At 55.3% G+C, this 27391-nt stretch overlaps 1 protein-coding gene across 28 annotated transcripts in view; it reads right to left on the reverse strand.

The window, feature by feature from the left end:
• Positions 1 to 5581: 5581 nt before the first annotated feature.
• The window catches only part of ABLIM2 (actin binding LIM protein family member 2), a 141845-nt gene continuing 120035 nt past the window's right edge, over positions 5582 to 27391 (reverse strand). For 23 of the 28 annotated variants that reach the window (XM_049108532.1, XM_049108552.1, XM_049108548.1 and 20 more), the window contains 3 exons: positions 20298 to 20352; positions 18672 to 18956; positions 5582 to 7482 (listed from right to left, as the gene is read on the reverse strand). In XM_049108532.1, the coding sequence (XP_048964489.1) occupies positions 18707 to 18956; positions 20298 to 20352 (305 nt within the window). In that variant the 3' untranslated portion in view covers positions 5582 to 7482; positions 18672 to 18706. Of the gene's footprint in view, positions 7483 to 18671; positions 18957 to 20297; positions 20353 to 25643; positions 25706 to 27391 lie in introns of those variants that run through there. The other 5 variants (XM_049108553.1, XM_049108538.1, XM_025438604.3 and 2 more) reach the window with 4 other exon arrangements.

Genomic DNA, 27391 nt, shown 5'->3' on the forward strand with positions numbered 1-27391 from the left:
CTTCCGCCCCACACAGTTGGGTCCCATCAGACCGCATCCCACCTCATGTCTACTCTGTTTCTAATCCTCTCTCCCCTCACCTTGGGAATCACACTCTCCCGCTCCCTTCCCTGTCCGGCAGATGGGGGAAGACCAAGTGCACAAAAGCCAGGGTTCCCCCGGGTCTGCTCTGCTGGTTCTGCACCATCCCTAGGGAGGTCTCTTAAGGGCCTGTGACCCTGGCTGTCCCTCACAAACATCCCTGCCCTGCCACCTCCCTCCACTGAGCCCCCAACCTGCCAGTTTGGCTCTCCCTGGGGTACCTTCCCCTGGGTGGCATGTGGGCACCTCATCCATGACACGCAGTAGTTCAGATCTGCCTTTCACACTCCAGACCAGCTGTTCCTCTTAGGTTTCATTACTCGTGAGCAGCTCCAGCATCTGTCCCATTGCCCTACCAGTGAGCAGGATCTCATCCTCTACCCTGTCCCCCCAACATCCAGATGCCAGGTCCTGATGGCTCTCTTTCTGGAATCCACAGCCTCACCCCAGCCTTTGCAGTCTCCCCAGAATTATGGCAAAATCATTCCTATCAGTGTCCCTCTCCCAGGCCTGGTCCCTCCAACCCCTCCTCCACAGGACAGCCCACGACAAAGGAAGAGGGGCAGACATAGTGCTTTAAAAGCAAACCTCAAAATTCCTTTCCCAGAGAAATGCACATGAACTGGTCTGGGAAGCCACTGGAAGGGAAGGTTACAGGCAGTTCTAGGCCATTGTTGGGTGGGCAGAGGCAGAGAAACAGAGCTGTACTGCTCTGAACAAGGATGAACTGGCAGGTGTGTTTGGGAGCACCGAGCAAAGGGAGTGAGTCAGTGCCCTAGTAGCTGACCTCTTGATTGTAAGGCAACTAAGGGCTGCCCCTTAGAAGAGCTGGAGATCTGAGAGAAGTCATAGCTGGTCAGCATTGAGAGATATGAATATACAGATGGAATTCTCTTACCCCCAAAGAGTGATGGGAGGTGCCTCCCCACTCCCCATGGTGCTAAGGGCTCTCTTTGGCCTATGGGAGAATATCCAAGTCCAAAGAATGACCATAAACCCCAACAGAGGACACCTGGGTGACTAAGTTGATTGAGCCTGTGACTTTGGCTCAGGTCATGATCTCGGGGTCCTGGGATCGAGCCCTGCATCGGGCTCCCTGCTCAGCAAGGAGTCTGCTGCTCCCTCTCCTTCTGCTCCTCCTCCCATTTGTGCTCTTTCTCACTCATTCTCTCTCAAATAAGTAAAATCTTTAAACACACACACACACACACACACACACACAACTGAAAGGTTATTCTTTTATCTACTTCTCTAGGGCAGAAAAAGTCTTGGAGACATTTGAAGGACCACCAAGGTGTTAGTGTAGAGAAGGTCAAGCATTCAGGCACATGAGAAGCTCTGCTCTACTGGTAGCCAGTCTCCAAAGGCTCAAAGGACTTGGATGGAGTGTCTTAACCAGAGGGCAATACTGGTGGACAGTAAAGTAGGTTTCTGGAGGCCCACACACGCCTGAGGCCTTGATGTGCTGAGAGCAAGGACTAAACCTGGCAGGCAACTGGGGTCTGCATGTGCTCAGACTCACTGGTGACAGGGATCCTGTCAGGAGCCAGCCTGGACTTGGTAACCCAGGACAGCTGGAAGAAGACCCCCTAGAGGGAGGGTGGACCAAATGGAGCCCAGGGCAGAAGGTCAATAGGAGCAGTGACTTCAGCCAGGACAGAGGCTGTGCCTGTTCCTCCCCAGTCCAGGGTCACTCTGTCCTGCCAGAGGCTCTTAGCAGAAAGCTACAGGTCCCCATAGACCAGCAGCTTCTTGTGGGCACTTGCTCCAGAAAAATCCATCCTGGTATGCAGAAAGTGTTTTCTGTAGGCTAGAGAGAGAAAGAGCCCACCCCAATGCTTCTGGGATAGGCAGTGGGGCTTCGAGCATGGGATAGGACCCCCGCCTTACTGCAGGAGCAGTGGTGGGGATCACCCACCCACCTTCCGTGGCCCTGGATGCTTATGCCAGACAGCTGTGTTTCCTCCTGTGCTGGCTATAAAAGGAGCACCTTTCTACCCTCTGTAGGTGAGGCCAGAGTTGAGGGAGGAAAGACAGGTATCCCCAGAAGTAGACCCAGAAACCAGGACAGAGAACAAGCCATTTAAGTGGGAGGAGATCCCAGGGAGCACCAGGGCAGGGGAAGGACAGTCAAGGAAAGAAGGGAATGAGCCCAGGGAGGTGTGTGTGTGAGCAGGTGCCTGCTGTGGGCAGTGGGGGCTCAAACCTGGTTGGGACAAGCTCAGAGTTGTCCCATTCAGTGGGGGACAGCCTGGGAAGACTTATTGGTTGAGAGCTGCTCTCGAAGCTGCATTAGCTCCTGGCACCCCGGGCCTGCCCCTCATGCAGGCTGAGCAGATCCCATGGCCAGAGATGCAGGTGTTTGCGTACAGGCCTGGGCAGGGCAGGACAGCATCTCCCCAGCACAGGGTACAGATAATGATGAGCTGATAGGGGAGATGTCCTAAACCAGGTACAGCCAGGCTACCATGGAGCACAGAGAAGGGAACACGCCCCACCCCAGCCACACCGTGCAGGTCCTAGGGGCAACAGGCCACTTTCTGTCCCCTGACCTTGACCTGCGATGCTCCTTCCATCTTTCTCACTCTGACCTTCCCTGGCTGACTCCTACCTCCTTGCTATGCCCTCACATGGCCTTTTAGGAAACTTTCTTCCTCTTCTTAAAAGACACAATCCCTAATCAGATCAGGGCCCCACGTCTGACCTCATCTAACCATAATTACCTCCTTCTAGACCCCATCTCCAAATATGGTCACATTGGGAGTGAGGGCTTCAGTGTGTAGGTTTTTAAGGAACACAATTCAGTCCACAGTACATTTCCCCCATGAGTTTGTGACCGGTTCTGGAAGTCAGGGACAGTGTCTTTTTCATTTCTGTTTTCTCATGCCCAGCTCAGTAAATATTTGTTGAAGAACTATTCTTTCTGGACGGAAGGGAGAGTGATAACAGTTTGGGGGAGGGGTCCTATTATGGAAGTTGGCTGAGAAGACTGTGTCTCAGCTGGGTATTGAAGGATGAATAGGAGTTTGCTAGGTGGGCGCATTCCAGGCAGAGGAAAGAGCCTTTGCAAAGGGTGGTGCTGCGTGTGGGAGGGAGGTGGGAGTTGCTACTTAAGGAACAGAGGTAAGTGGGAAGGAGGAAGTCTGTGAAGGTCATCGGTGGCCAGGTGATGCCTGTCAAGGAGTTAGGGAGCAGCCACAGAGGTCCCCCCAGGAAGGTCTCCAGGCAGGGAATGGCATGGGCAAGTGTGTGCTACAGACAGATCGCCATGGGCTCCTGAGCAGAGGATGTGACATGGCACATAAGCTTTAGAACAGAGATGTTCGAGGAGCAGAGGCAGGAATTGCTGCCAGCAGGCAGGGCTGTGGAACGGAGCTCTCAGGAGTGAGGTACAGCTGAGGAATGCTCCTTGGACCTCTGGATTCAGGCAGAAGAAAAGGCAGCCTCTATTCATGAAACCTAACTGGGTAACAGCCTGGCAGCCTCTGGTGGCCACCAGGATAGCACGGATACCCTCTCCTATTAAATTTGCAGGAAGGGTACACGCTAGCCACAGAGGTCCTCCCAGGGGGGCTGTGCTGGGTCCCAGAGCACGCAGCACAGGTGAGCTGCCTCCTCGACACCAGGGTTTCTTCCCCGCCCCCCCCAGAAGGTGGGGGTCGGGGAGGGGGATACAACGGGGATGGGAACTAGCTCTGCAATGATCCATCTTTCACTTACATGGTGGATGGGTTTCCACTCTGGGAAATAAGGACCACCCTGGGGAAAACACAGTGTCCAGGTGGGCCCCGGCCTCCTAACCGAATGTTCCAATCACATCCCCGGGGCGCAGAGCACTGTTATAAAACCATCAGCCCTCTTGGCTCTACAGGTGCTGGAGGGAAAGAGTCAATCAATAGAGGCCGTGTGTAGACAGCGGGTGGGCGCAATGAGTCCTGGCACAGGCATGGAGCAGATTTCCTAAAGAGCCTGCAAGGGGCTTGTCTGATGGAACGTCTGAGCAGAACGAAGGTAGAGGGGACCTCACCTGGGAGGAAGGAGGGCATGTGCAGCAGCTCAAGACTTGCTGCCTAGGGAACCCAAAGAAAGGCTCATGGCTGTAACAAATAGGACAGACACCAGGACCTCATAGCAGGTGATGAGTGGGGGCCCTGGCTGTTGGCTGGGAATGGCCTGCCAGGGAGCTGCTGCATCTGTCCAGGGAGAGGTGAGGGTGGACTCAGCGTGGTCAGGGTGACCACATGTCCAGGTCTGCCTGGGACAGGCCAGGTGCACACTTGTGTCCCAAGGCCATCGGGGGAAGAGTGCTACCTTCCACTCTGGGAACAATCCCATGACTGTGTCTGCGGAGCAGGAGAGATGCCGGGGGACATCTGCAGTGGAACCAGGGCCTCTGGTGGGTGGTCCTGGGGGCTGAGGGGAGCACACCTATTTCTGAGTTCCATAACAGAGGGGGGAGGGTACATTGTGTCATTTACCAAGATGGGCCGGTGGCACATGTGGACCGGCTTTTGAGGGGAACACTCGAGGTTCACAAGAGTCATTACACTCATTGTAATGAGATTAGAGAGTGCTGCAGTCCGAATGTCTGTATCCCCCAGATTTGTATGTGGAAGCCTGACCCCCTGTGCGATGGGGCCTCGGGGAGGTGATGAGGCCATGAGGGTGGGGCCCTCACGATGGGACGGTGCCCTCGTAGGGAGAAGAGTTGGATAAAATGCATGATCTGTGTCCACCAAGTGCGGACATGGTAAGAGGCAGCCGTCTGCCAGCCAGGGAGGGGCTGTCACTAGAACCCAATCACCGCGGCACCTCTGCCTTGGACTCTTCTGGACCCCGCAACTATGAAAAATCAGTGCTTGTGGTTTAAGCCACCCATTTTGTTATTGTAGTCTGAGCAGGCTAAAACAGAGATTAGGAGACATTTAATCCCAGAACAGCATGGGTGGCTGTGGTGGGCAGACCTGCCAGGCCCTCCCACGTGGGAGCCCTACCTGCATTTCTTCCTTTCCTAAGCCCTGTGGTCCAAGGCATAGCCAGCTACAGAAGTTTCCAGAACCTAGGACGCTGCCTCTAGCTCATTGTGTCTGCTCCTGCTGTTCCCTCAGCCTGGAATGCTCTTTCCTTCATTGGTCGCTGGGAATGCTTCCTCAATTGTCAAGGCTTAGTTTGGCCAGCACCTTCTCAAAAAGCATCTCCTGACCTCTGGGGTGTATCTGGGGCCTCCCCAGAGGAGTCAGTCTTGTTGTCTTTGTTTGCTTGTTGGTCTCCCCAGCAGGGGCAAGGATCAGGTCCCGTGCCCCTCTGGACCACCAGTGCACAGTGCTGACTGGGAAGTGCTCCCAAATTGCCGCCTCCTGAGAGGGGGGTGTCTTATGGTGTCCCCATGCAATAGGGATCCCACTCGTAGAACCCTGCCCCTTCCACAGACGCTCTCCCCAGGCTCCCTCAGCAGAAGGGGCCCATGCCCTGAGAAATGACACACGCCTGGGAGAAATGGTTTTCACCTTCACAAGTTAGGATACACCGTCCTTTATTTTTCCAAGGCTCCCCTGGGAGCTGACATAACATTGCACTAATGAGAAAACGGGGGTTTCCAGTTGCTCGGGCTCAGGCTGCTAAATGGAGGGAAGTGCGTCAGGTGCTAGAAACTCGCCTCCCTGGCTGAGCCGGGCTGGTGGGAAGCCGATGCGCAACAGGGTGTGTGGTGAGGCTGGAAGGATCTGAGTAACGCTGACTCACAGACAGGACCTCCAGGACATACAGAGGGACACAGCTCCACAGAAGACAGGGAAACAGACTTTGGTGACACCTTCCTAGTGTTTCATATGCCTCTGAACTCACTGTACAAGCGTCCTGTGACAGGCAGCACACCCTGCCATCTCCTAATTACAGACACGGACACCTTTCAGTGGGGGGTCCGGCCAAGCCTTCTGCTGCAGGACCACCTGCTGACCTTGGAGGCCAGAAGAGGGTGGCTCTCCCTCCTCCCTCCCCAGCGGGCAGGTGCCTGTCTCAGGACCACGCACACAAGAAGACACTTTACCCCCAGGGGGTGGGGGGTCATGTTTCACTGCGGGGGGGGGGGGGGGGAGGCAGGCACCACACAGGCCACATCACAAAAGGGCAGATCAAGAGCTATGTTGGGTAGTTGGGTATTATTCGGCTGGGTGCATGGAAATCCTTTGTTCCGGGGCTTTGGCCACCAGAAGAGGATGTTTTGTCTCCAAGACGTGGAGAGTGACAGCGAGGCAGACCGTGGTGGCTACACTTCACACATACTTACAAACAGCATCACGTGGCCAAGGGCTGCCTTTAAGGGCACCCGTGTGACAGGTGAAAAAGAAAAAAAAAAGATGAAAAGAACACCAACAAGGAGCCCTAGGTGTTAGGAGCACACCAAAAAGCAAAACCACACAGATCCAAACAGTGGAGAATAAGGCTGGAGGCGCTCCCCTTCCGTGGGACCGTAAAATGGAACTCTATATATGTCGTCTTATGTTTAAGTAGGCTATGCTCTTTAATAAAATAAAAACTTCTGTGTTACTTTAAAGATATCATTTAGGCATCTAGGGGATGATTTGGAAGAAAAATGCAGTGCACGGAGGGCCCTGGCAGACAGTACCCTGTCAGGTTGACGTTTGTCCCTAAAACCAGACTCCTCACAAGCGGCTGCAAAAAAATCATGCACCCCACACTTCACTTTGTGCAGCCCTGGGTGCTCTGCAGCACTCTCCCTGGCCTGGCCCGTCTGTGTGCAAGGCCGGGCCTCCCCGGGGCTGAGCAAGGGGTGGGGGGTGAGCAGGCCCCAGGAGCCATCTGCCCACCCACCCATGATTGTGTCAGCATCTGTCATCGACAAACCTCCTCAAATCCCAAGTCTCAGGCACCTCTGTGCCCCCAGGGCTTAGTGCAGGGGTTGGGGCACTGCACGGGGGTCGGAAGGGTGGGCTGCATGGTCAGGGAAATGTTCCTTGATTTCCTGGGACAGCTACTTTGCAGCATCTCCCTGATGCCAAGCAACAGCGGGGAAGGAGCAGTGCAAAGCAAGGCGTCCGGGCTCTGAACTAGGGGCAGGAGCATTGCTGGCAGAAACAGTGGTTGCACCTACTCTGGGACCCCCTCCTGCCCCAGCCTCCAGCCCAGCCCTCTCCAGGGGCCCACTGCCCACCCCTCACGGACACAGAGAAGCCAGAGCCAGGTGCAAGAGGAAGGGTTTTCGTGGTTCTCGCCAGGTGCCCCGTGCTCTGCTGCTGGCACGCGTGTGGTCAGGCACCCTGGCGGCCGTCAAAACAACAGGGCTTTCTTCTTGAGGTCATTCCTCTTCCAGAGGGCCAGGCGGTCAAACTCTTCCATGCTCATCCCAAACACTTCCTGGAACTCCTCGGGCGACAGGTGCCTCTGCAAACAAACAGGAAAATCCAGAGAGGAGCAGTTAGCAATTCTGCAATGTGCACTGCCTGGCCAGCTCTGTGCTGCTGGGCTGTCCAGAGGCAGGGTCAGCATCAAGGATGCAGTGGGCTCCCCACTGCGTGCCTGGGGCCTTCTAGTTCGCTACGTTCCCTCTGCATCTTCGCCGTTCCACTCTGCAGCGCATATAACCAAACCTAAAGAGAAAGACATGGTTAGGGACCCGACTGCCCGGGACTCTAACAGGTACTTGCACATCCACGTTCACAGCAGCATTATTCAGTGGCCAAAACATGGAAACAACCCAACTGCCCATTGAAGTGCAAATGCATGAACAAAATGGGGTCTGTGCACACAGTGGCGTGTCGTCCAGCCACTGTAGTCAAGTCCTGATGCACACAGCAGCACAGGTAAGACGCACAGGAGGCCAAGCGAAAGAGACCACATGCCAAAGGCCACACAGCAGGTGGTTCTGTTTCTGCAAAGCATCCAGAACAGGCAAATCCATAGAGACCGGGAACAAATGACCAGCTGCCAGGGACTGCTTAATGGGATGGCATTTCCTTTTGAGGGGATGAAAATGTTCCAGAACTAGATCGAGATGGTGGTTGCACAGCAGTGTGAATATGCTACATGCCGCTGATGACTAAACTTTAAATGGTGAACGTGGTGAACTTTAGGGAAAATTTACAATTAAAGAAAATAACTCTTGTCCCCCAAATGTGATCTCCTTGACTTTAAAACAAATGTATTTATACTCAAGCCTGTGATGGTCCAGAGGAAAATGGATGTGAAGACATTGGGTGAGGACTATGGAAATCATTGACATCGATCATTACCACACGTACCTTCACGAAAATGTGGCAGGCACTGGGTTTTGGAGACCAGTGGCCAGCATGATACAGAGTAGGGAAGGCAGGACACCCCTCAGCCTTGTGTGAGTCACAAAAGGCCCTCCTAGTTGATTCTGGGCCCCGAGTTCTCAGCGCACATGTTCTTGCACACACAGACACAAATGCACACAGACACACAGACACACAAACAGAAGCACCCCATCAAGCAAGTCTCTGCCAGGATGAGGCCAGCTGCCTGCTGCTATCTTGAGCTTGCAAACAGAAGAGATCCTGGTGCTTGCCAGAAAGGAACCATTTGCATGGCGTGGGAACCCACGGCTGGTCCACAGAGACACAGAATTTTCATCAGACAACAGCACCCTATTACTAGGTACCAATCACAACCTGTCCAATCACTGTGGGGCAATCAAGATTGAAGAAGGAAGGGTAAGAGGAAGACTCGTTCCTCCTGCTCTCAGCACTGAGTGGCTGCATGGACAGGCCAGGGACATAGGCCCCTGGGGGTGTTAACAGACATGCAGGTGATCCAGGGATGGTCCAGAGCCCAAAGCTGGTGCTGGGGCAGACACCTTCACCGTGCTTTCTCAGTGGGTACGCATGGGGAGAACCAGAAAAGTGCCCAAAGGTGGTCCTGCAGAGTGGGCAGTGGTCCCCATGGTGAGCTGTTCAAGGGCCCTGAGGTGTAGCCAGGTTGAGGATCCGAAGGAGGGAGACAAGGGGAGAGGGGTGGCACCCTAGGGGCGGGGAGGGCAGTGCCAAGCGGTGACTATGGCCCCAATGCCTGGGGCTCCCCACCCAGCCAGGGTGAGGGAGACAGTGGCAGCTTGGAGGCCTGTCAGAGGAGCCCGGGGGCACTTGGGGAGCCGTTGAGCCCTGGCACTGTAGGTGCCACACACCTCACCTTCACTCTCAGAACCAAGATGCCCTGAGAATAGAGTCAGAAAAGCTGCACAGAGCCCAGGTTCTGTGGCCATGGAAACACCCACCCTCAGGACTTTACACAGGGGACAGGTGGCAGAGTGGTGGCAGGAGAGAGGAGTTGTCATGGAGCTTGCCCATAGGCCATTGGTCCCCAGGGCCTGAACATAGCTGGGCTGCAAGAGGCAGCCGACCCTTCTCTGGGAGGGAGGCCAGCCCAGGCCCCTGAAGAGATGCAAGGCTGGCTCTCTCCTTTTAGGCTCCTTGTGGGGGCTACAGAACCCTGCCCAGGTCTGGGCTGGGAAGAGCCTGAGGTGAGTGTTCATAACCCCGGTGATGCGGTCCTGCATTCCTGCTGCATACAGGAGCCCACTCCCGGGCAGGGAAGGCAGGGTGCAATCAGGAGAGAGCGGGAGGTTGCTACTTGGGGCCCAGCTCAGTTCCCAGCCCCACAGGCCTTGGCAATGACCTAGGGCACTTGTGAGAGCTGACGATGCTGGGCCCCTGGAAACCCACCAGGGTAGGCTTGGTGGTGCGGGGCCCAGGTGCCTGTGTTTGTCACACTGCCTCCCAGGGTGGGTGATGGTAGCTGGGTTTGGGAATGCTTGAGGTAAGGGGAAGTCCTAGAGTCTTGCAGGGATCCCCCACCTCATCTGCAGAGCGGGAACAGGATTTGGCTGCCTGAGGATGCTGGAGGGCCAGGCAAGGGTCACATGAGGAATACCTGTTCACCGCGCCCCCCTGCTCCCCTCCCTCAGTTCCAGCTGTGTGGTCCCAAGTGTCAGAGCTTGTCTGATGCGTCTCCACTGCCACCTAGGTGAGTAGGAGCTGAGGGCCCTGCTCAGACTGGCATTCAAGATAAACTTGCTCCAGGTCATGTGGTAGACTCACCCTGTGTCCTGTAGCACGGGGACATGTGGGGCACCGCTGACCCCAGCGGCTGGAGCCAGCTTTCTAACCCCAAGCCAACTGCCCTGGCCTTGGCTCCTGAAGACTCCGCAGGAGACGGGAGGCCTGACACACCCCCCACCCCCCCCCCCCCCGCTGCCACCAAGGTCAGGCACAGAGTAGCTCCTTCCTGAGAGAGCAGGAAGGAAGCCCAGGGTGTGGTGCCTTTGTAGAGGGATGGGTTGGCCTCATCCTGGCACAGCCTCACTCCTGGGGTGCAGTGGGCTCCCCAAGGAGTCCCCCTGGGGAGGCCACTTTTGCAGCATGACAGGGGCCCTACATGCTTTGCTGGGGGTCTGCTTCCATAGGACCCTCCATGGCAGCATCAGTGCAAAGACCTCCGGCCCAGGAGGCAGGCACAGCAGGGTTCCAGTCCCAGCTCTATCCCTGTCCAGCTGTGCTGACTGACCTGGCCTCAGTTATGACTCTGTAAAATGGGAATATGTGCCTTTATCCACTCTTGGAATATCAGCCCCTCCTCACGTGTCCAGGCAACTCCGGTTCACTGCTCAGACTTGACTTTGGAGCTCGACTCCTGTCCTGACTGCACCCTCACCCCAGGCTCCCAGAGCCTCAGGCCTCTTTCCATGGTATAAAGACTCACACCACCCCCATTTCAAGCTGCCAACATGATGTCACTAAGGGCAGAGGAGTCCAGTAGCAGACGGCCCTAGAACGTTTCTCCTGTACAGGTGCTCTCACCCTCCAGGGCGTGGATGGTGCTAACTAGTAAAGGAGTTAGGAAGGGCTGAGTTTTGAGTATCTAGTATCTTCTCTTTAAACATATGTCATTGCAAGTTAAATAAAATTTCCAGGAGTGGCTGGGTTTAACGACCAGCACACAAAATTCTTGAAAATCTAACAGTAGGAGCAGCCCGACACCCACTGAGTGGCCTCAGCTGCGGTTCCTCAATAATGGGCACCCCGGGCAGGGACGGGGACTCCTACGCCTGGGCCCAGGAACCAGCATGGGGTGCTCGCAGGCACCCTAGTGGGCAGAGATTCCCAGCTTCTTCTGGGTCACATTGGTGAGGTGACCCATCCCGGTAGAAACACGTCACTCATACAGTCTTGGCGTCCAGTGTCAGGGAGCTCCGTGGACACCTTGAGGCCCATTGTCACCCCACAATTCTGCACTGACCGAGGACCACAGGCGAGGCTTGGGTGAGAACCTTCACCACATTTGCTGCCAACCTCACATCCCGAGATTCCCCTTCTCATTTTATGGCCTTAGGAAATCGTGTTCAGAGTGGTCATGTGCCTTGCCCGAGGTCACACAACCAGGAAGCCATAGGGCTGGACCTGGGAGCCTGGAATGAGGCCCTGTGGCTAGAGAGCCCCCTTGGGGTGGTGCTGCCTCTGTTCTAGTAGGGTCAGGTTACCCTGCTGGGACCAGCCTGCCTCTCCTCCAGCCTTTACCCCTGCAGGGCACTTCCAGCAGTCCCTCACTTCTCCATGCTCAGCCGTGCCTCTGGGAGGGGCCTGGCTGACCCTCACCCACTCCTTCCACCCAGCCCACTAGGCACTGCTGGGCCCTGCACCGGGTGGGCTCCCCAGGGTGGGTTAGGGGGTCAGGCCCCAGGCCTGCTCAGCCTGCCTCTCCTGGGCCAGTGAGGGGCCACTTTTCTGTAGAGGACTAGGCTCCACAGTGCAATTCTGCTAGCTCACATGGCTTAGTCTGCAAGAAGGGGGGGGGCTGCTGCTGCAGAGGTGTCCCACTTAGTGGGGCCCACACTCTGAAGCTTCAGCCCCTTAGCGGGAAGCCTCTGCTAATGACATCATCGTATCATGGCATCATGGTCATCATGACATCACTGTCACAACATCATCATCTTGGTATCATGACATCATCGTCATCACAATACTACCAGCACACTGACATCATTGTCATCATGGCATCATCATCATTATCATGACAACATCATCAACACAACAAATCACCAGCATGACATCATTGTCATGGCATCATCATCATCATCATGACATCATCATCATCATCACAACATCACCAGCACAACGACATCATTGTCATCATGACAACAGCCATTGCCGTTGGTGGAATGTTTGTCTGTGCCTGAGTAGTGCTGGAAGCACTCCACACACAGTCACGTGACCTCTCCCAGAGCCTGTGTGGTAGGGACACAGGCTATGCCAGGCAGAGTGATGTGGTCGTCAGGTGGTCTCGAGGCCCTGCATCACCATCACGTGTCCTTGCCCACCTCTCTCACCACCCTTCTGCCCCGTGGTGGGTTCTAGAACATGTCAGGCTCTATGCCACCCCAGGCGCGCAATGCTCTTTCCCTCACTTCACACAATGGCTCCTCCTCATCCTACAGGTTCCAGCTCAATGTCCCCTCCTCCAGGGCCCCTCCTGGGTTGCCCTAGCTAATCACTGACCTTGTCACTGCTGACCTCATCTGGCTCCCAGCTCCATGAGGGTGGGCAAGGTGGGGCTGCTGGTGCAGCCTGCTCCCCCACTCTCCTCCAGGGACAATCCATGTTGGTCACATGTACCCCTGAATCCAAATCTATGCTCACATGTCCCTGTCATACTGCTTCCCCTCTCCATGCAGTGGGCTTCTACCAGCCTACTGTACTCTCCCCTGTGGTTGCCTCCTCCCTCCCCATCCTCCATCCCTACAATCCCTGCCACTTGCCTGGCCTGGGAGGGCTGTGCATGCTTGGACCTGGGAGCCCCGGAAGTCCTGGTACAGCTCCATCTCTCACACACACCCGCGCCCACTCAGGGGCACACACAGAGCTGTTGCCTTCAGCCTATCAGGTTCTCGCTGGACTGGTTGGATGACTTTCAACAAAGGAGGTATTCTTAACTATGAGGTCCTTATTTTTCAGGTACATTCCGACTTGGGCTCTTACTGTCTGAGCAAAGTCAGGTGTGCATTTAGCCTCAAGGTCTGGTGGAGGCAGTCAAGAAACTGCAAGACTCCTCTGCAAGGGCCGCTCCCCTACCCATGGACCTGAGCATTTACAAACCCTAGACGGCCCTCCAGTGACTCCCTGGACCAGCCCCAGGCCCGCCGTCAGACAAGAAGGCCCTTTTGTACTTACTTGCTTCCCACGATGGCTTCCCTTTCTGTGGGGGCCTGGCTAGGCACAGTGCCTGCCTGCTTGGCCAAACACGAGTCTAGGGGCTTCTACAAGATATTCTGTAGATGCGCTTCATGTAAGTAAAGATTAGCCTCAGTGACAGAGGGGCCTCATCCAATCTGCTGGAGCCCTTACGAGCAAAACCTGCAGCTTCCCAAAGGAGAAATTCTGCCTCAAAGTGTCAGCTCTGGCCTGGGTCTCCAGCCTGCCAGTCTGCCCTACAGATTTCAGAGCTGACAGTGCCCAGAGCGACGCGACCCCATTCTTGAAAATGTGTCCGTGTCTGTGTCTGTGTGCCCACTCCCCTAGTGATCCCCCTCCTGGCTCTGTCTCTTCGGAGGGCTTGCTGATAGAGCATCCTGCCTAAGGAGCAGAATGTCCCTCAGTGTGTGCTGAGGAGCTGGGGCATGACACCCAGGTCATCCTGACCCTCAGTGTGCTCTCTCTGCATCTGGATGTCACCCTTGCCTGGCAAGAGACTGACAGTTTAAGGGAATGGTGATGTCTTCCGGCAAGTGCCAGGCAGGGGTGCGCAGGGAGTGGCCTCAAGATATTTGAGTCTGCCAGGGACAGTCAAGGCTCCTTCCATGCCTGGAAGCTCCTGGAAGCAGACCCTCAAAGGGTAGGTGCCAAATGCAGGAAGGGCCTGGGATCCTCCGATGCATGAGGCCCTCAGGTACCGGGGACTCCTACTCCAGGACAGAGAGCCCTGGATCTCAGGAACAGCATTCAGTCGGGCCCCAGGTGGGTCTCCAGGAAGTCTGTCTGCTGACCCTTGCCCTGCCCATTGGGGTCACACGGTTCATCTGACCACACTTCTCTGTGACCACACTTCCAGAGCTGCAGAGGACCACCATTCCTCCTCCACGTGTCCCCAGCACTTTCAGAGCACCTACTATCCATTATGGGCACCTATCAGGCACCTTTCATTTTGCCAGGCTAAAGCATCCTGAATGTCCCTGGCCAAGCCTCATAGTGTCCCTCATCATCAGGGGCCCAGCTCGTCCCACTCCACTGCAGGGCCGCCACTACACCCACCACCCCATCCCGGCACCCTGGAGGCATGCTAGACATGTCCCTGCCCCTCATCACACTGCACCTTCCATTACCCCTTCTGCCACCCTGACCTCCCAGATGGTGCCCAAATCCCTAATCCACCCAATTCTCACCTCAACACTGCCTGCACCCTAAGATGCCAGCATGTCCTGCCTGGATGACCCAGTTGCCCCCAAACAGCCCCCCTGCATCCACACAGCCAATCCCGGCCTCACAGTACAGCCTCGTTGTTGTTTTGAATTACAAACCTCATCAGGGAGTCCCCTAACTTAAAAGCCATTGTTCTTAAGACTAAAATCCAAGCCGTTTAACACAGCCCAGGGTCCTGTAAGGCCTGGTCCCATTCTTACCCTCACCCTGCTCAAGTATAGCCACCTTAGCCTCCTTAAACTTCTTCCTCAAATAGGCCCTGCTTACTTTGCACACACAGTCTGCTCTTCCCTGGGATGCTCTTTCTGTGTACCTCTCTCACCTTACACACATGCATATATGCGTGGGCACACATACACACACAACAGTTATTACACCCAGTTAATTTTTACCCACTTTTAATGGCCAATGTCCCCCACCCCCCCGGCCTTTAGAGCCCTCATCTTGGTATATAAGTACATGCACTCATTTGGATTATCAGTTGATTGATTCAGACTGAGTTTGGGAGGGCAGAGCTTGTGCCGGTTTTTGCTCCTCACACATCTCAGGACCCAGCTCAGTGCCTGGCATGTACTCAGCAAATGAATGACAGAGGCAGCGAAGCACTCTGGCAGCAGGAGCAGTCCTCCTTCCAGAGATGCCCTACAGAGGTGTTGGGCTCACTGGCTCTCCACCCAGATCCGTCCTCTCCTCTTGCTGGCCACACAACACACCCAGCCTGCCGTGGGCAAAGCTCTGCCACGTGACCGAGCTCCAGCTAGTGGGGCACCAGCAGAACCACACCTGGCCTTTCAGACCCTCCCAAGTATGGACATGGGACCACCACATAGCCATTTATAAGGATGAGAGGATCCATGTTAACTGGTGTCAAAAATATTCCACTTAAGAGGAAAAAAAAGCAGTCATCAGGGTGCCTGGGTGGCTCAGTCGGTTGAGCATCTGCCTTGGGCTCAGGTCATGATCCTGGGTCCTGGGACTGAGTCCTGCATCGGGCTCCCTGCTGAGTGGGCAGTCTGCTTCTCCCTCTTCCTCTGCCTCTGAGCTCTCTCTCTCTCAAATAAATAAATAAAATCTTAAAAAAAAAAAAAAAGCTGGTATCAAACTGCATAAACAGTGTGAATCTACGTATCAAAAATCAGAGTCAGCTATCTCGGGTATTTGTGCCAACAGAGATTTCCGGAATCCTGTCCAGCACAGCATTAGCAGGAGTTAGGACTCGGAGGGGGGGGGAATTCCATGTGATGTGAGCATTCCTCTTTGCATTTTTCTGGAGTTCTACAAGAGTTATAAATTGTTTTTATATTAAAAATAAAGCTCTCTCCCCTGAAATAAAAACATCAGGGTCCCTCCTGTCCTGCTGGGATGTGGCCCCTCCCACGCCACTCCTGGCTCACCTCCCAGCTCCAAGCCCCAAAGAATGTAGGACGTGCCCCACTGCTGGTAACATTTACAGCTTGCTGCCCGGCTCGGCTGAGATGAGAGGACAGTGATTATGGAGACGCACCCTTGGGTGTGTTCTTGAAGAATGGATGATTAAACCCATTACCCGGACCTCAGAGTTTGCTCAAAGGAAGTATTTATAGACATTAACCACTATTTTGCAGCTCTGATTCTTTTTTTTTTTTTTTGGCACTTTTCATTCTGTATTTAGCAAAAAGAAAAGGGGATATATCCCAGTCCCAAGAGGGAAACAGCTAGTCCTAACAGGCTCTGGGCCCCAGGGCCGGTGCCATGCCAGGAGCCCCAGGCATCTTGTTCTGGGCTCAGCTCTCATGATGAGAGCTACCAACCCACAGGGCCTGGCCCTTTAAAGAACAAAGACACACACCAAATAGGCACCCTCCAGGCTGGGGACATGACCACACAATTAACAAGGAGTCCACTCAGCAGGAGACAAAGAGCATGTCCCCTACAGAGAAAGTGGGGATTGATTGTCATACCTGAGCCCCACGCAGAGGCTGCCCAGGACCCTGTCTTCCCTATAGCAGCACCCCCTGAACTGTGCGGCAGCTCTCCCAGATTCCTGTGTGCACACCTACTCTCTGGGCACCTTCACGTGCCAGGAGCTGTGCCTGGAGCTAGGGGCCCAGCAGCTCCCTGCTCCCCTGGATTGCACACCTGCTTCTCAGCTGGCCTTAGCTGCCCCAGCCTCTTTGACCCCACAGATGACCTGTGCTTATATCAACAGGTCAGAACTTTTCAAGGATCTTTCCTTTTTCTGTGGAGTAAGATCCAAATGTCCTACTAAACGGACAGCCTCCTGAACGAGGAGCTCCTGTACCATCTGTCTTTGATGGTACACGCCCTGATGTCCTGGATGACGGCAGGATTTGGTGGGTGCAGCCTGACTGTGGCATCTGTGGGCTCGTTGGGCCTTACTGCCCCCTCATCTCCAGCCTCTGTGCTCCACCTCCCTGCAGGTGGACACTTGCTACCAGGTTCCAGAGCTCTGAGCTGTCCCTTAGCTCCAGGGGTGGACCTGTAGCCAAGACTGGCTAGAGGGGCATAACAGTCCCCAACCAAGCTGATTGATTCAGGGCTGGTCAGATTACCCACCCAGCAGTGGAGATAAGGCATGGCCAGGAGGAGAGAAGGAGAGAGGGGGAGAAAGACAGACCGGGCACACTAGATCTCCTCTGTGGAGGCTTTGAGCCTGGGAGAGGTGAGGTAGAAGTCTGTCTATCCATGAGGCTAACACACACAGAGGACATACAGCCAGGAGTCGGGGAAAGGCACTGGTCCTGAGACAGGACCGAGCCACTCCTGTAGAGACCCATCAACCATATGGCTGTTAATCCCCTTTCTGCTTTGGGTCAGGCTCCCATCACTTGCAGCAGAAAGGGTCGACACAGATATGCCTCCGCACAAGGCTGTAGCTGCACCAGCATCCCCATGCCCATCCCCCTCGGGGATGCTGTTCTCTGGGCCCTGGGCAAGGAGCCCCGTGACCCACCCAGGAGACAGCAGTATCTTCATTTTAAAGGCATGTAGATTAAGGCCAGTTAGTACTGGAAGTCGGTGCCTCACCAGCATCACCGTGAGGGCTCCCCAGTTGCCCAGGTATATCCTGCAGCCCCCCACCCCCTGAAGCCCCCCACCCCCTGAAGCTCTTATTCGCAGATCCCTTGGCCTGGAGGACCCTTCCAATGCTCTCCCTTATTTGCTGGTTTGAGAGTCCCATCCCTTCTTCCAAGACCAGCTTACTGTTCCTTGCTGAGGAGGGGACATGTCCCTTTATCCACCCCAGTGCTCCCTGCGGGGGCCTCCATCCATCCCATCTCAGATGGCAGTCCTGTATGGATGCACCCAGCCTCTGCTCAGACCCGACTTCTCCTGGCAGCCCTACCATGTTTGCTGGGTGTCCCATGGTTGTGTCTGTGCCCCTCCTGCTCCTTCCTGGGTGGGCAGTCTGGCAGGTCTGGCACTGGCTGGACATGCACTCTGCCTCTCCCCGTACCTACATGTGCCTGGTCCTGGGGCATGGTCCTGGGTCTTCAGAGACCTCCAGACCCCACATACCTAGCAAAACGGTCAGTAAAAGGCAGCAAAACATTCAGGACAATGGGGCTCAGAAGGTGAAATCTCTTGGATGGACATTGATGATTTGGTAGGATGATTGTGCGGATTAAAGGTGCATAAATCAAGGCCAGTGGTGACCCACAGAGGACCATGGCTCATAGCAAGTGCTCAGCAAAGTCCTTTCAGTCAACAAATATTATCCAAATACCTACTCTGAGCTCACGTCCTGTTGGCCTTTCAAGTCTACATGTGCTCCCCACAGATCAGCTTATTATTCTAGCTTGGCATGAATGTGGTCAAACTAGAGGCCATGGATCGTGATGGTCTTTTCAACACCAGTCAGGGGTGTTGATGAGCCCCTGGCTTAGGGCAAAGATGAGCCCCTCTGACTTAGTATGGTCATGAAGCCTTTCCTACCCGGATGCAGCAGCAGACAGCAAAGCTGTCTGGAAAGCCCTCTTTGTGGGGGCGCACACCCCCGTTCATCAGCCTTTGGAACAATGTGGGGCCCTGGCTCTGAGCCTGTTGCAAGAAGACTTGGGGGTGATGCGTGTGGACACTGGGAACAGGTGTCTGCAGACGACCACCTGGCCAGAACCAGCCCCTGCACCAGAGATGCCCTCCTACCTCCAGTCGCGTCCTGTCCACATCTTTGGGCAGTTTCACACGAATTCGGTTTGTGACAATGAGGGCGTCATAAGGATAGATCTGTCGGGAGAAGAAAGTACAGGCTCACCCCAGAGAGCAGGCGTGGGCTGGGACCAAAGGCCAACGGAGAGGTACATACTTGCGCGGGCATCTGACATACACATTTCATAGGAAAACACAACAAAAGGAACTTTTAACCTGGGCCGGTGCATCGTGGCGGGAAGAGGTCGGCGTGGCAGCGGGCAGCCCCTCTTACCTTGTATTCTGTAAGACAGAGAGCAGAAGCCACAGGGCGTGGGTTAGACAGTGCAGGGAAACTCGTCCCAAAGGTGGAAGCAGGCCCGTCCTGGGGACAGCCCTCCCCACCCCCGGCAGCCTGCCCTGGGGCTCCCGTCCTCGGAGAGCGGATTCTCCAGAGAGAAACGGAGAGCAGGAGGCATGGTCAGGAGGCTGGAGGCCAGACTGGGAGCCGGACACAGCGCTGTGCTCCTTGGGCGTGATAATGTCTCCCTGGTGGTCCGGGCTGTCCTGAGAGCGCTGCCTGCCTCAGTTTACCCACCTGTGGAGCGGACATTCCAGGGCAGTTCTGGGGGCATTGCACAGGCTGACAGCCTCGCAGGGTCTGACCCCTTGGGCTCTTACTGTCTTACCTTCTTGACCTAGCTCCTGCTTTTTCGTTACTGAGCTCCGCATGCTAGCTCTTTAAAAGGCCTTTCTGCCAAACTAACAATGTCATGTCAAAAAACAGACCCGTGTGGTTAAAAGGGCCTCTGTGAGCAAGTAGAACCCTCCAGAAAGCAGTACCCCTAGGACCCGGGCCGCAAGCTCTTCCTGGGAGGGAGACCCTGACAAAAGGCCTAGGCGACAGGGGCCAGTCCCCAAACTTCCCAGATGCTACACGACATCCTGACATGCCGGCTCTGAGCCCAGGGACCTGCCACCCCCAGCTGCCCAGCGTGAACCAGCCCATGAGCACACGCTCCCCACCATCCTCGGGGTGACAGGAATGAGTGAGCACGGCGCCGCGCAGGAGGGGCTCCGAGCCAGCAGAGCCCCCGGTCAGGCACCTGCCATGCGATCGGGGTCCCTTCAGTAACACCGGCCTCCGGGCAAGCAACCTTCCTGGTTTGAAGCCCCGGGAGGCCCACACAGCCAGTAGGAGTGGGAGGCAGGATGTGACCTGAATTCACTCAACTCGGACCCCAGGGGCTTTTGTTGAAATGCTTCCTTCCTTATTGCCGCGAAATGTAACAGTGGGTGTTTGGGTTGGACTCAGTCCTGGTTCAGGACGGCTATTCCAACACACATCCCTCTCCCCGGGGTGACCAGAGTGACAGACAAATCAGGACGGGGTGGGCCATACTCAAGGATGAAGAGAAGAAAGGGGAGCTCCTGAGACAGGACAGCGGGAGCACCTCAGGTCACATAAGAACAGAGGTACCCGGCTCCTCGAGTGGAAACGAGCCCCCGTGCTCCCCATGCTGTGATGCTCAGAGCCTCCTGCCAGCTGGCCCTGGAGGGGCCCATCTCAGAATGAGGCTTGTGGGAACGTGTAAGTGACCCCTGCCCCAGCCAGAGACCCACAGGGGTCCCCGCGTCTTGTACCTCGCGTGCCCCAGCTGGCATCCGGGTCTGCTCCACAAGGGGCCAGATTGGCATTCTGGAAGAGAAAGAGAGAGGGCGGCAGGAGGCAGGTTGCAGGGCCGGGTGGTCACGCCTTGGTGCTGCCAGGCCCCAGTGGGAGGAGGGTGGGCACCCCAGAGCCTCTGGCACCTCGGCTCTGGAAGGGCCGTGCTGGGGCACACTTGGGGGATTTGCTCACATGCCTCCTTCTGCCTTCTAGGCCAGCACAGACCCTGCCTGGCCCAGCTCTCCTGCCCGCCTTTTGAGCTGCACCCACATGCCTGCTCTCTGCACCCCACGATCCTCTAGGAGTATGGCTCAGCCCAGTGTGGAGGCCAGCCCGTGGGGACCTCTGTTCCCCTCCAGCCCCCGTGGGCCCCAGCTGCCCAGGGGGGTCCCCACCATACAACCCCTGGACAGAGCCTAGAGTGCCAGGAGCACACCACACAGAGTGGCTGTGGTGGATGATGGCACTCAGGTGGGGAGACTCCGAGGGGACACGGGCCACCATCTCAGGTGCCTGCCTCCCTCGTTCATGGCACTCAGCAGCAGACTGCCATGTCAGTGGGTCTCCACCACCCACGTCAGGAATTCTCTTCTGTTCACCTGGAAAAATCATCCCATAATCCACTAAGGAGGCTCTGGGCCCCAAAAAGCAGGCAGGCACTGAGCCCCCGTATCTTCACTCCCAGCTCCTGCGGCTGGAGTGTGCACCGCGAGTCAAGCTCTGCCACGGCCCGCAGGCCCCCGGGGCCGCTAGATGAACCGCATTCCTTCAGGCCCAGTACCTGCTACGGGGTCTGACCCGGACTCGCAGTTCTGGGCCAGCACTTCTGGGATCACGTGCAGTGGTCACATAGTCTGAGGGGACAGTAACGTGTCACCCTGGACTGCACCACTGGGAAAGCGCCACTTCCTTGCAGTAGAGGAGCGACAGGCAAGGAGTGGGCACAGTCCCGGAGAGGGTGCGGGCAGGGAATGAGCCCAAGGAGCCCCCAGCCCAAAGTCCTGCTTCCCAAGCAGGGAAGACAAGGGTGGTGAGTCGGGTGAGCACGTAAGTGGAGGGCTGGAGCCAGTCTCTGCTTAAGCATTTGGTGTTCTGTTCATCACAGATTTTCTTGCATTAACTTGGATTTTAAAAAACATTGCATTAGAACATTATTTACTTTGATTGCTGAGCCTTTGGGCAAGTGCCTCACTTGCCTCCCCCAGACTCAGCCAGGCGTCTTCACCTCCCACAACCCCAACTCTTAAAACCGTCACAGAATATTTCTTCTTAGGGGTTCTCAAGAACAGTTTTTGAGACATCTCAGGACATCCAGAAGCACCCCCTGGTGCACCTGTCTGGTCTGGGAACCTCTTCTTGCATAAGGCAAGACAAACCTGCCCTCCACTTGCCTTCTCCCACCTGGTCCATCAGGTGATGCGGAAGACAGATGCCCCCCTCTAGTGTCCACTGCCCTGCATCACAGGCCACTAAAACGCAGGCCACTAGCGCCACCTCTGGCGGTTAGACACTCCCTTTTCTAGCAGTAAAACCAGCTTCCTCTGATCTGCCAGGCTCTCAGCAAGACACAGGCTCCCAGGAGAGAGGGTAGGGCATCCTCCAGGTGGAGGGGGCACTAGATCAGTCCAGAGCAGGAAAAGAGCAGTCTGCCCTTGATCCTCTGAGTGCCTGGGATCTTCAAGACCTTTCTGGTGTGAGGGAGGCTTACAGTCACTCCTTAACAGGTGGGGTGGCCAGGAGACCCCTACAAAGGCAATGCCAACAGGCCCATCCCTGGCTGATTCCCCTACTGTTCTCAACAGGGGCACCAGAGAATTTAAAAGCAACTAATTATTAACCTCTCTCATTAGTTTGGAGTTTAGTAGGCACCAGCTAACCTACAGACACCTTCTACAGTCTTCACGGCGAGCCTACGAGGTGGGCATGATCATCATCATTTTATGGACAAGGCTCAGAGGGGTTAAGCAATGAGCCCAAGATCACACAGCAAATACTCAGAACTGTAAACATTTTAACCCATGTCTTTTACGTCTCAAAAATTATACTGGAATTAATTAGTTAGCAGGAGGAATGAAATTGTGGCCACTCATGGCCCATTGTTACGGGCTTAGCAGCTACCAGGGTGGAAGGAAGAAGGGGTAGGGACTTGCCTTTATAACAATTACTCTTGTGGGAGCCACGCGATAGAGCTTATGGGGTTTCACATGTTTTCTGTTATCTGTCTTCACAATGATCTTAAGAGGTAAGGATAATTTCTTTTAAGACACTAAGTAGTAGAGACTCAGGAAATGTAAGAGACTTGTCTGAAGACCTACACCCAGCTGGTGGCAGAGCTGGGATTTGAACTCGGGGCTTGCTGCAGCACTGCTCTTTCCCAGCATTACCATTGGAAAACATTACACTTCTTTAAGATTTTCCTTGCACATAGGTTAAGCATTTTGAAAATGCTTTTTGGACAACATGAAAATCTGATTCAAAAGATATAGATTTTTCTAAGATACCGAGTAGAGTGTTTGCTGTTTGCACTATTCACTTGCTCCATACATGTTTTATTATTTCTTTGTTCACTAGATCCACATGTCTTATTTCAAATGTCATATTCAAATCGCCTACCATCCTGGATTTCATAAGAGTCTCTGGCACTGCCTCACTGCTTGGCGCACTTAAATGTTCAAATGCTACGCCTGCTTGATACCATGCACCATCACCGACTAGTGTGATGCTATTATTATATATGGTATATATATGCTATGCTATTACATATTATGCTATTATAATCTGACAGCCTCTGTCCTCCAACAGGAGAACTCAGTCTGTTCATATTTGCCATCAGGGTTTTTCTGTCGATGACCAGTGGTTGTTCCCTTAAGACACGGGGCGGGGGTGGGGGCATGTGGCTACTGCCCTATTTATTCCACAGACAGGAGAGCATCACCCATGAGTAGGCTCTGTGGCAGGCTGGTTGTCAGGACATTTTAATGAGCTCTAGGATACAGACTGGTGGCCCCTGTGACAGACCCCTCTCGAAGCAAGAACCAGAAGCCTCTGTCTCCCCCAATGAACCGATTTCCTTCCTTCCATCAGTGAGAACTACACAGCCAGTCACGTTTGCCTCTTTACCCTGGCTACCAGGAAGCTCGGAGCTAAGCTTCAAAGGCTTTGCTCATACAATGTTCTTTTGTTCTGATATAAAATTTCTCTTATAACTTCCTCCTCTGCTCCTTTGTGATTTGGTGTTTGTGGGCTTTTGGTCTCAATGAGCCTGAGCTTTTTATTCCATGCCACCTAGAATCCTTTCTGGAAGTAGACACAAATCAAAAGCAACCTAATGAGTGGCTTGTGAGCACTGTAGGCCACAGAGTGGTGGGTGCCCACGTCCAGGTGCTGAGTGTGGCTGGTCATAATCTGGCCCTCCCATTGGGAAATAGGCATAAAATTACATAAAAGTCTTAGAAAGACTGAAAATAAAAAAAAAAAAAAACAGGAAAGAACCTTCACAGGGAAAAAGAAGCCCAAAACGAAGTTGCCAATACTATTCAGCAATCTCCCACACAAGCAACATGAAAAGCTACAAATCCTCACACGAGGATGCATTCTGCCTTTAACTCCCCCAGCATCTGCAGGACACACGGGCTTCCCACCCTGGAGGCCAGCAGGAGAAACATTCACCGAGGCTCAGCTCTAGATTCTATAAAGCTCAAGTCTCTGCTCTCACTAGTCCTGGGAGAGGGAGTGAAGACCTGCATCCATGCTGGAGGGTCTGGGTCAGCTGTTGGCCTTCTCTGCAGGTGCTGGGGGCATCGATCCAAGTCATTCTAGCATGAACCAGGGAGGACATCTCCCCAGAGGCAGAGCATTTCTCCCTCAATTGTCTTCCACATGTTGAGGAAAAGTCCCCGAACATGGCTCAAGGGCTGGTCCAGTCTGTGACTGCCGCCCTCATAGGCCCCTGAGTCATGGAACAGCTGTTCCAGGTGTGCAGAGAACATTCTGGATGGTTTCCCCACCCCCCTTAGGACCTTAATCCTGAACCCAGGGATTTACATCTCCTGGTGCTGTGGGGGTCCTGTGGATGTCCTCCTGCCCCCCGTCCTGTGCTGACCCTGCCATCCACAGAAGATGAAGGGTGCAGAAATCCTTAGGAAAAAATCGAGAGAAGCATGCGGCATGCGCACCCTGACTCAGACCGTTCCAGAACGGGAAGTGCAGTTAGTGTGGAGAAGGAGGCCTGCTAGAGTCAAATCATGCAGAGGGGCCGGGGCCCAGGACAGACACAACAGCAGGTCGGACAGGGCCCGAGGAAGACAAGGAAGGCCAAGAAAAGGCCTGTATCAGCCCTGTTCCCAGATGTGTCCCTGTGGCTGGGCCCCCGGATGCAAGATGTGCCCTGGGGGCTGGAGGAGGCTGCTCCCAGTGTTACGCACTTACTGCCCAGACCACTGTAGTGCAACACACAGGGAGCTCCACTTCTGAGCGCCTTCTCCAGGGAAGGCCCCGGTTTTTGACAAATGTCCTCAGACAGGGCAGAGGCTGCCTGGGAGGGGGTATCCTGGGGCCGTGTGTGTAGCGGGGAGACAGGCCCTGGTGCTCTCACACCCACCCTGCCCCAGGGGTCCTCACTGAGGATAGTGAAGCTCTGGGAACAGCAACGAAAATGAGCCCAGCCCCTCCATAGGGACAAGTCATGCGCCAAATGATCTGGGCTCACATTCCAATGTTCCAGATTGGGAAAACAGGACTGGGAAGTCCAACCAGCCCTTAGCTGGGAGCAGCCAGAGAAAGCCAGCTACAGAGTGTGGGATCCAGGAATAATTATAGTGCAAGTGGCAGCATGAGGGGCGACAGCAATAGTCACAGGTGGTAAGACAGCGATAGTGGTGACAGTCCTGAGGGCGGTAACAGGGAGGGGCCGATGCACTCCAGGAGACAAGTGGACCCATGGCTCACGTGCCTCGTGAACTAGCTGCTCCTTTAAGCCCCTTATTAGGCTCTGAGTCACAGAAGAAGGTCATGGACCAGGAGGCCTCGGGGGGTCTGCATAGTCCGTGTGCCCCATCTCCCCCTCCCCCCCACTGAGGTCTCCTTGGGGGCTGGGGGCTGGGGTTAGACAGGAGGGAGGGGGGCCCCGGTTCCGGTCTGGCCCTGGTCTGCAGAGGCAGCAGCACGGCCCCCAGGCGGGGCAGCAGGCAGGGGCGGCGGGCGAGCAGGGTCCCCGGGCCCCTCCTTCCAGCTGTGTGGTTAAGAAGCTGTGGGCACCACGCTCAGGCTCACGGCAGGTGACGGTTAGTATACCGCGAGCCAGGGAGGGGTCGAGTACCTACCCGGTGGTCCAAGCCATTCTTTCCGTGTCCTGGGAGAGGGTCAGATTTGGAATAGGGGAATCCTGAAACAGACACAGCACAGCTCTGTCACACACGCACACGGGCTCGGCGGGCAGGGGAGGAAGGGCTCGGCCCCGGCCGGAGGGGCCCCTGAAGATCACGCCCTTGCCACAGTCAGAACCTCTGTCCCCAGGGTGCTGGCTGAGGAAGAAACTGGCCAGGGCGGGATGTCCCCGAGCCCGCCCATGACACCAGGAACACCGTGGCACCCTCTTGCCAACCCTGGCCCGGGTGGGCACCTGTGTTCTCCGACAGCCTCGGGCCTTGGCATCATCTGTCACCCAGGCTGAGCTCCGCATCTGGCAGACCCAGAGAGCTGGGACATTGTCAGAAAGGGGCCTCGTGTGGGGGTAGGGCTGTGCCATCCTGTGCCAGAGGTGGGACGTGGGGGCCCGCCACCAACCAAAGGTGGCCTGGAAACTTTTCTTTTTTAAATGATCCTGAGCTATTTGCCATTGAGTGATTTTACATTAAAATCCTAATTTACAACTTCGTTTGAAATAAAAAAAAGGGCTGGTCTGAGACCATAGTAACCCCACAGCTGATCCAGCTCTATCGCTCATGTCTCTGGCTGCCCTGCGTGTGCCCTGAGTTTGAGATCTCCCAGTTAGCCTCTGCAGTGTGTCTGGAGAGAGAGGCTCAGGAGGAGAACATGTGGCAGGGCCTAGCCCCCTGAAGAGGCAGGACCCCTCCTACCCTAGGGGAATCACCTTTAGGAGGCCTGGCCTGGGTCCCTGGCACCCAGCAGCTCAGCAACAACACACAGGGCCAAATGCCAGCTCCCACCGCAGGAGCCACCAGGCTGCTTATCAGGGCAGAGGGGTGGAGCACATCTCTGGGTGTTCACAAGGCCGTGTGTGTTCATGGGACAAAGGACGAAGGACCAGGCCTCCAAAGGTGAGGTGGGGGCCATGCACAGAACTGCTCACCCACCCATTCCAGGGGGGCCTCGCCTCTGAGCAAAGGATGCTCAGCCAGATGCCTTTCACCTCCAAGAGGGCTCACGAACTCTGCGAGGACGGAGAAAAGCCTGCAGGCGATGCCTCAGCCGGGGGAACCTATCCCGGGCATGTGTTTGCCCCCACATGCCCCATGGGAAGGTGCTGGATGTGGGTGAGAAAGGCATTTTGCCACATTAAAGTCAAAAGTCAGGGTTCAAGCTTCTTTTAACAAGGCATTCTCTTGCCGCATGGGATTTTATGTAAACTCTGACATACAAAAGAAAGGGGATGTGGCGATGGACACAGAAGAGCGGCGTGGGGCCAGCCCTGCCGTGCCTCTGCCCCTGTTCCTCCCTGCCTCCCTCACACCTCCCATTCTGCAGAAGGGGAATTGAGGCCCAGAGTCGGGGGGCCTGCCCAAGGTCACCCAGCCCTGGGATGCAAGATCAGGCCCCCTGACTCACAGCCCTGGGGTCCCTCCTAATTTACACTCAGAGCCAGGCATACTTGGGGAAGTGAGGCCGTGGGGTTGATCTGAGGGACCCTCCACTGAGACACGGGAGTGCCCGACCAGCCAAAGATGCTAGAGCAGTGGTTCTCAAAGTGAGGTCCCTGACTAGCAGCATCAGGCACGCCTGAAACTGGTTAGAGAGGCAAATTCACAGGGCCCACCCCAGCCCAGAGTTCCGGGGCTGGGGTCCAGCGAGCTGTGGTAGTATGAGCCCTCCAGGGCATTCGGATGGACTC

The sequence above is a fragment of the Canis lupus genome, chromosome 3 (genome assembly GCF_003254725.2).
Source record: "Canis lupus dingo isolate Sandy chromosome 3, ASM325472v2, whole genome shotgun sequence".
In the NCBI taxonomy this organism is placed as follows: Eukaryota; Metazoa; Chordata; class Mammalia; order Carnivora; family Canidae; genus Canis; species Canis lupus.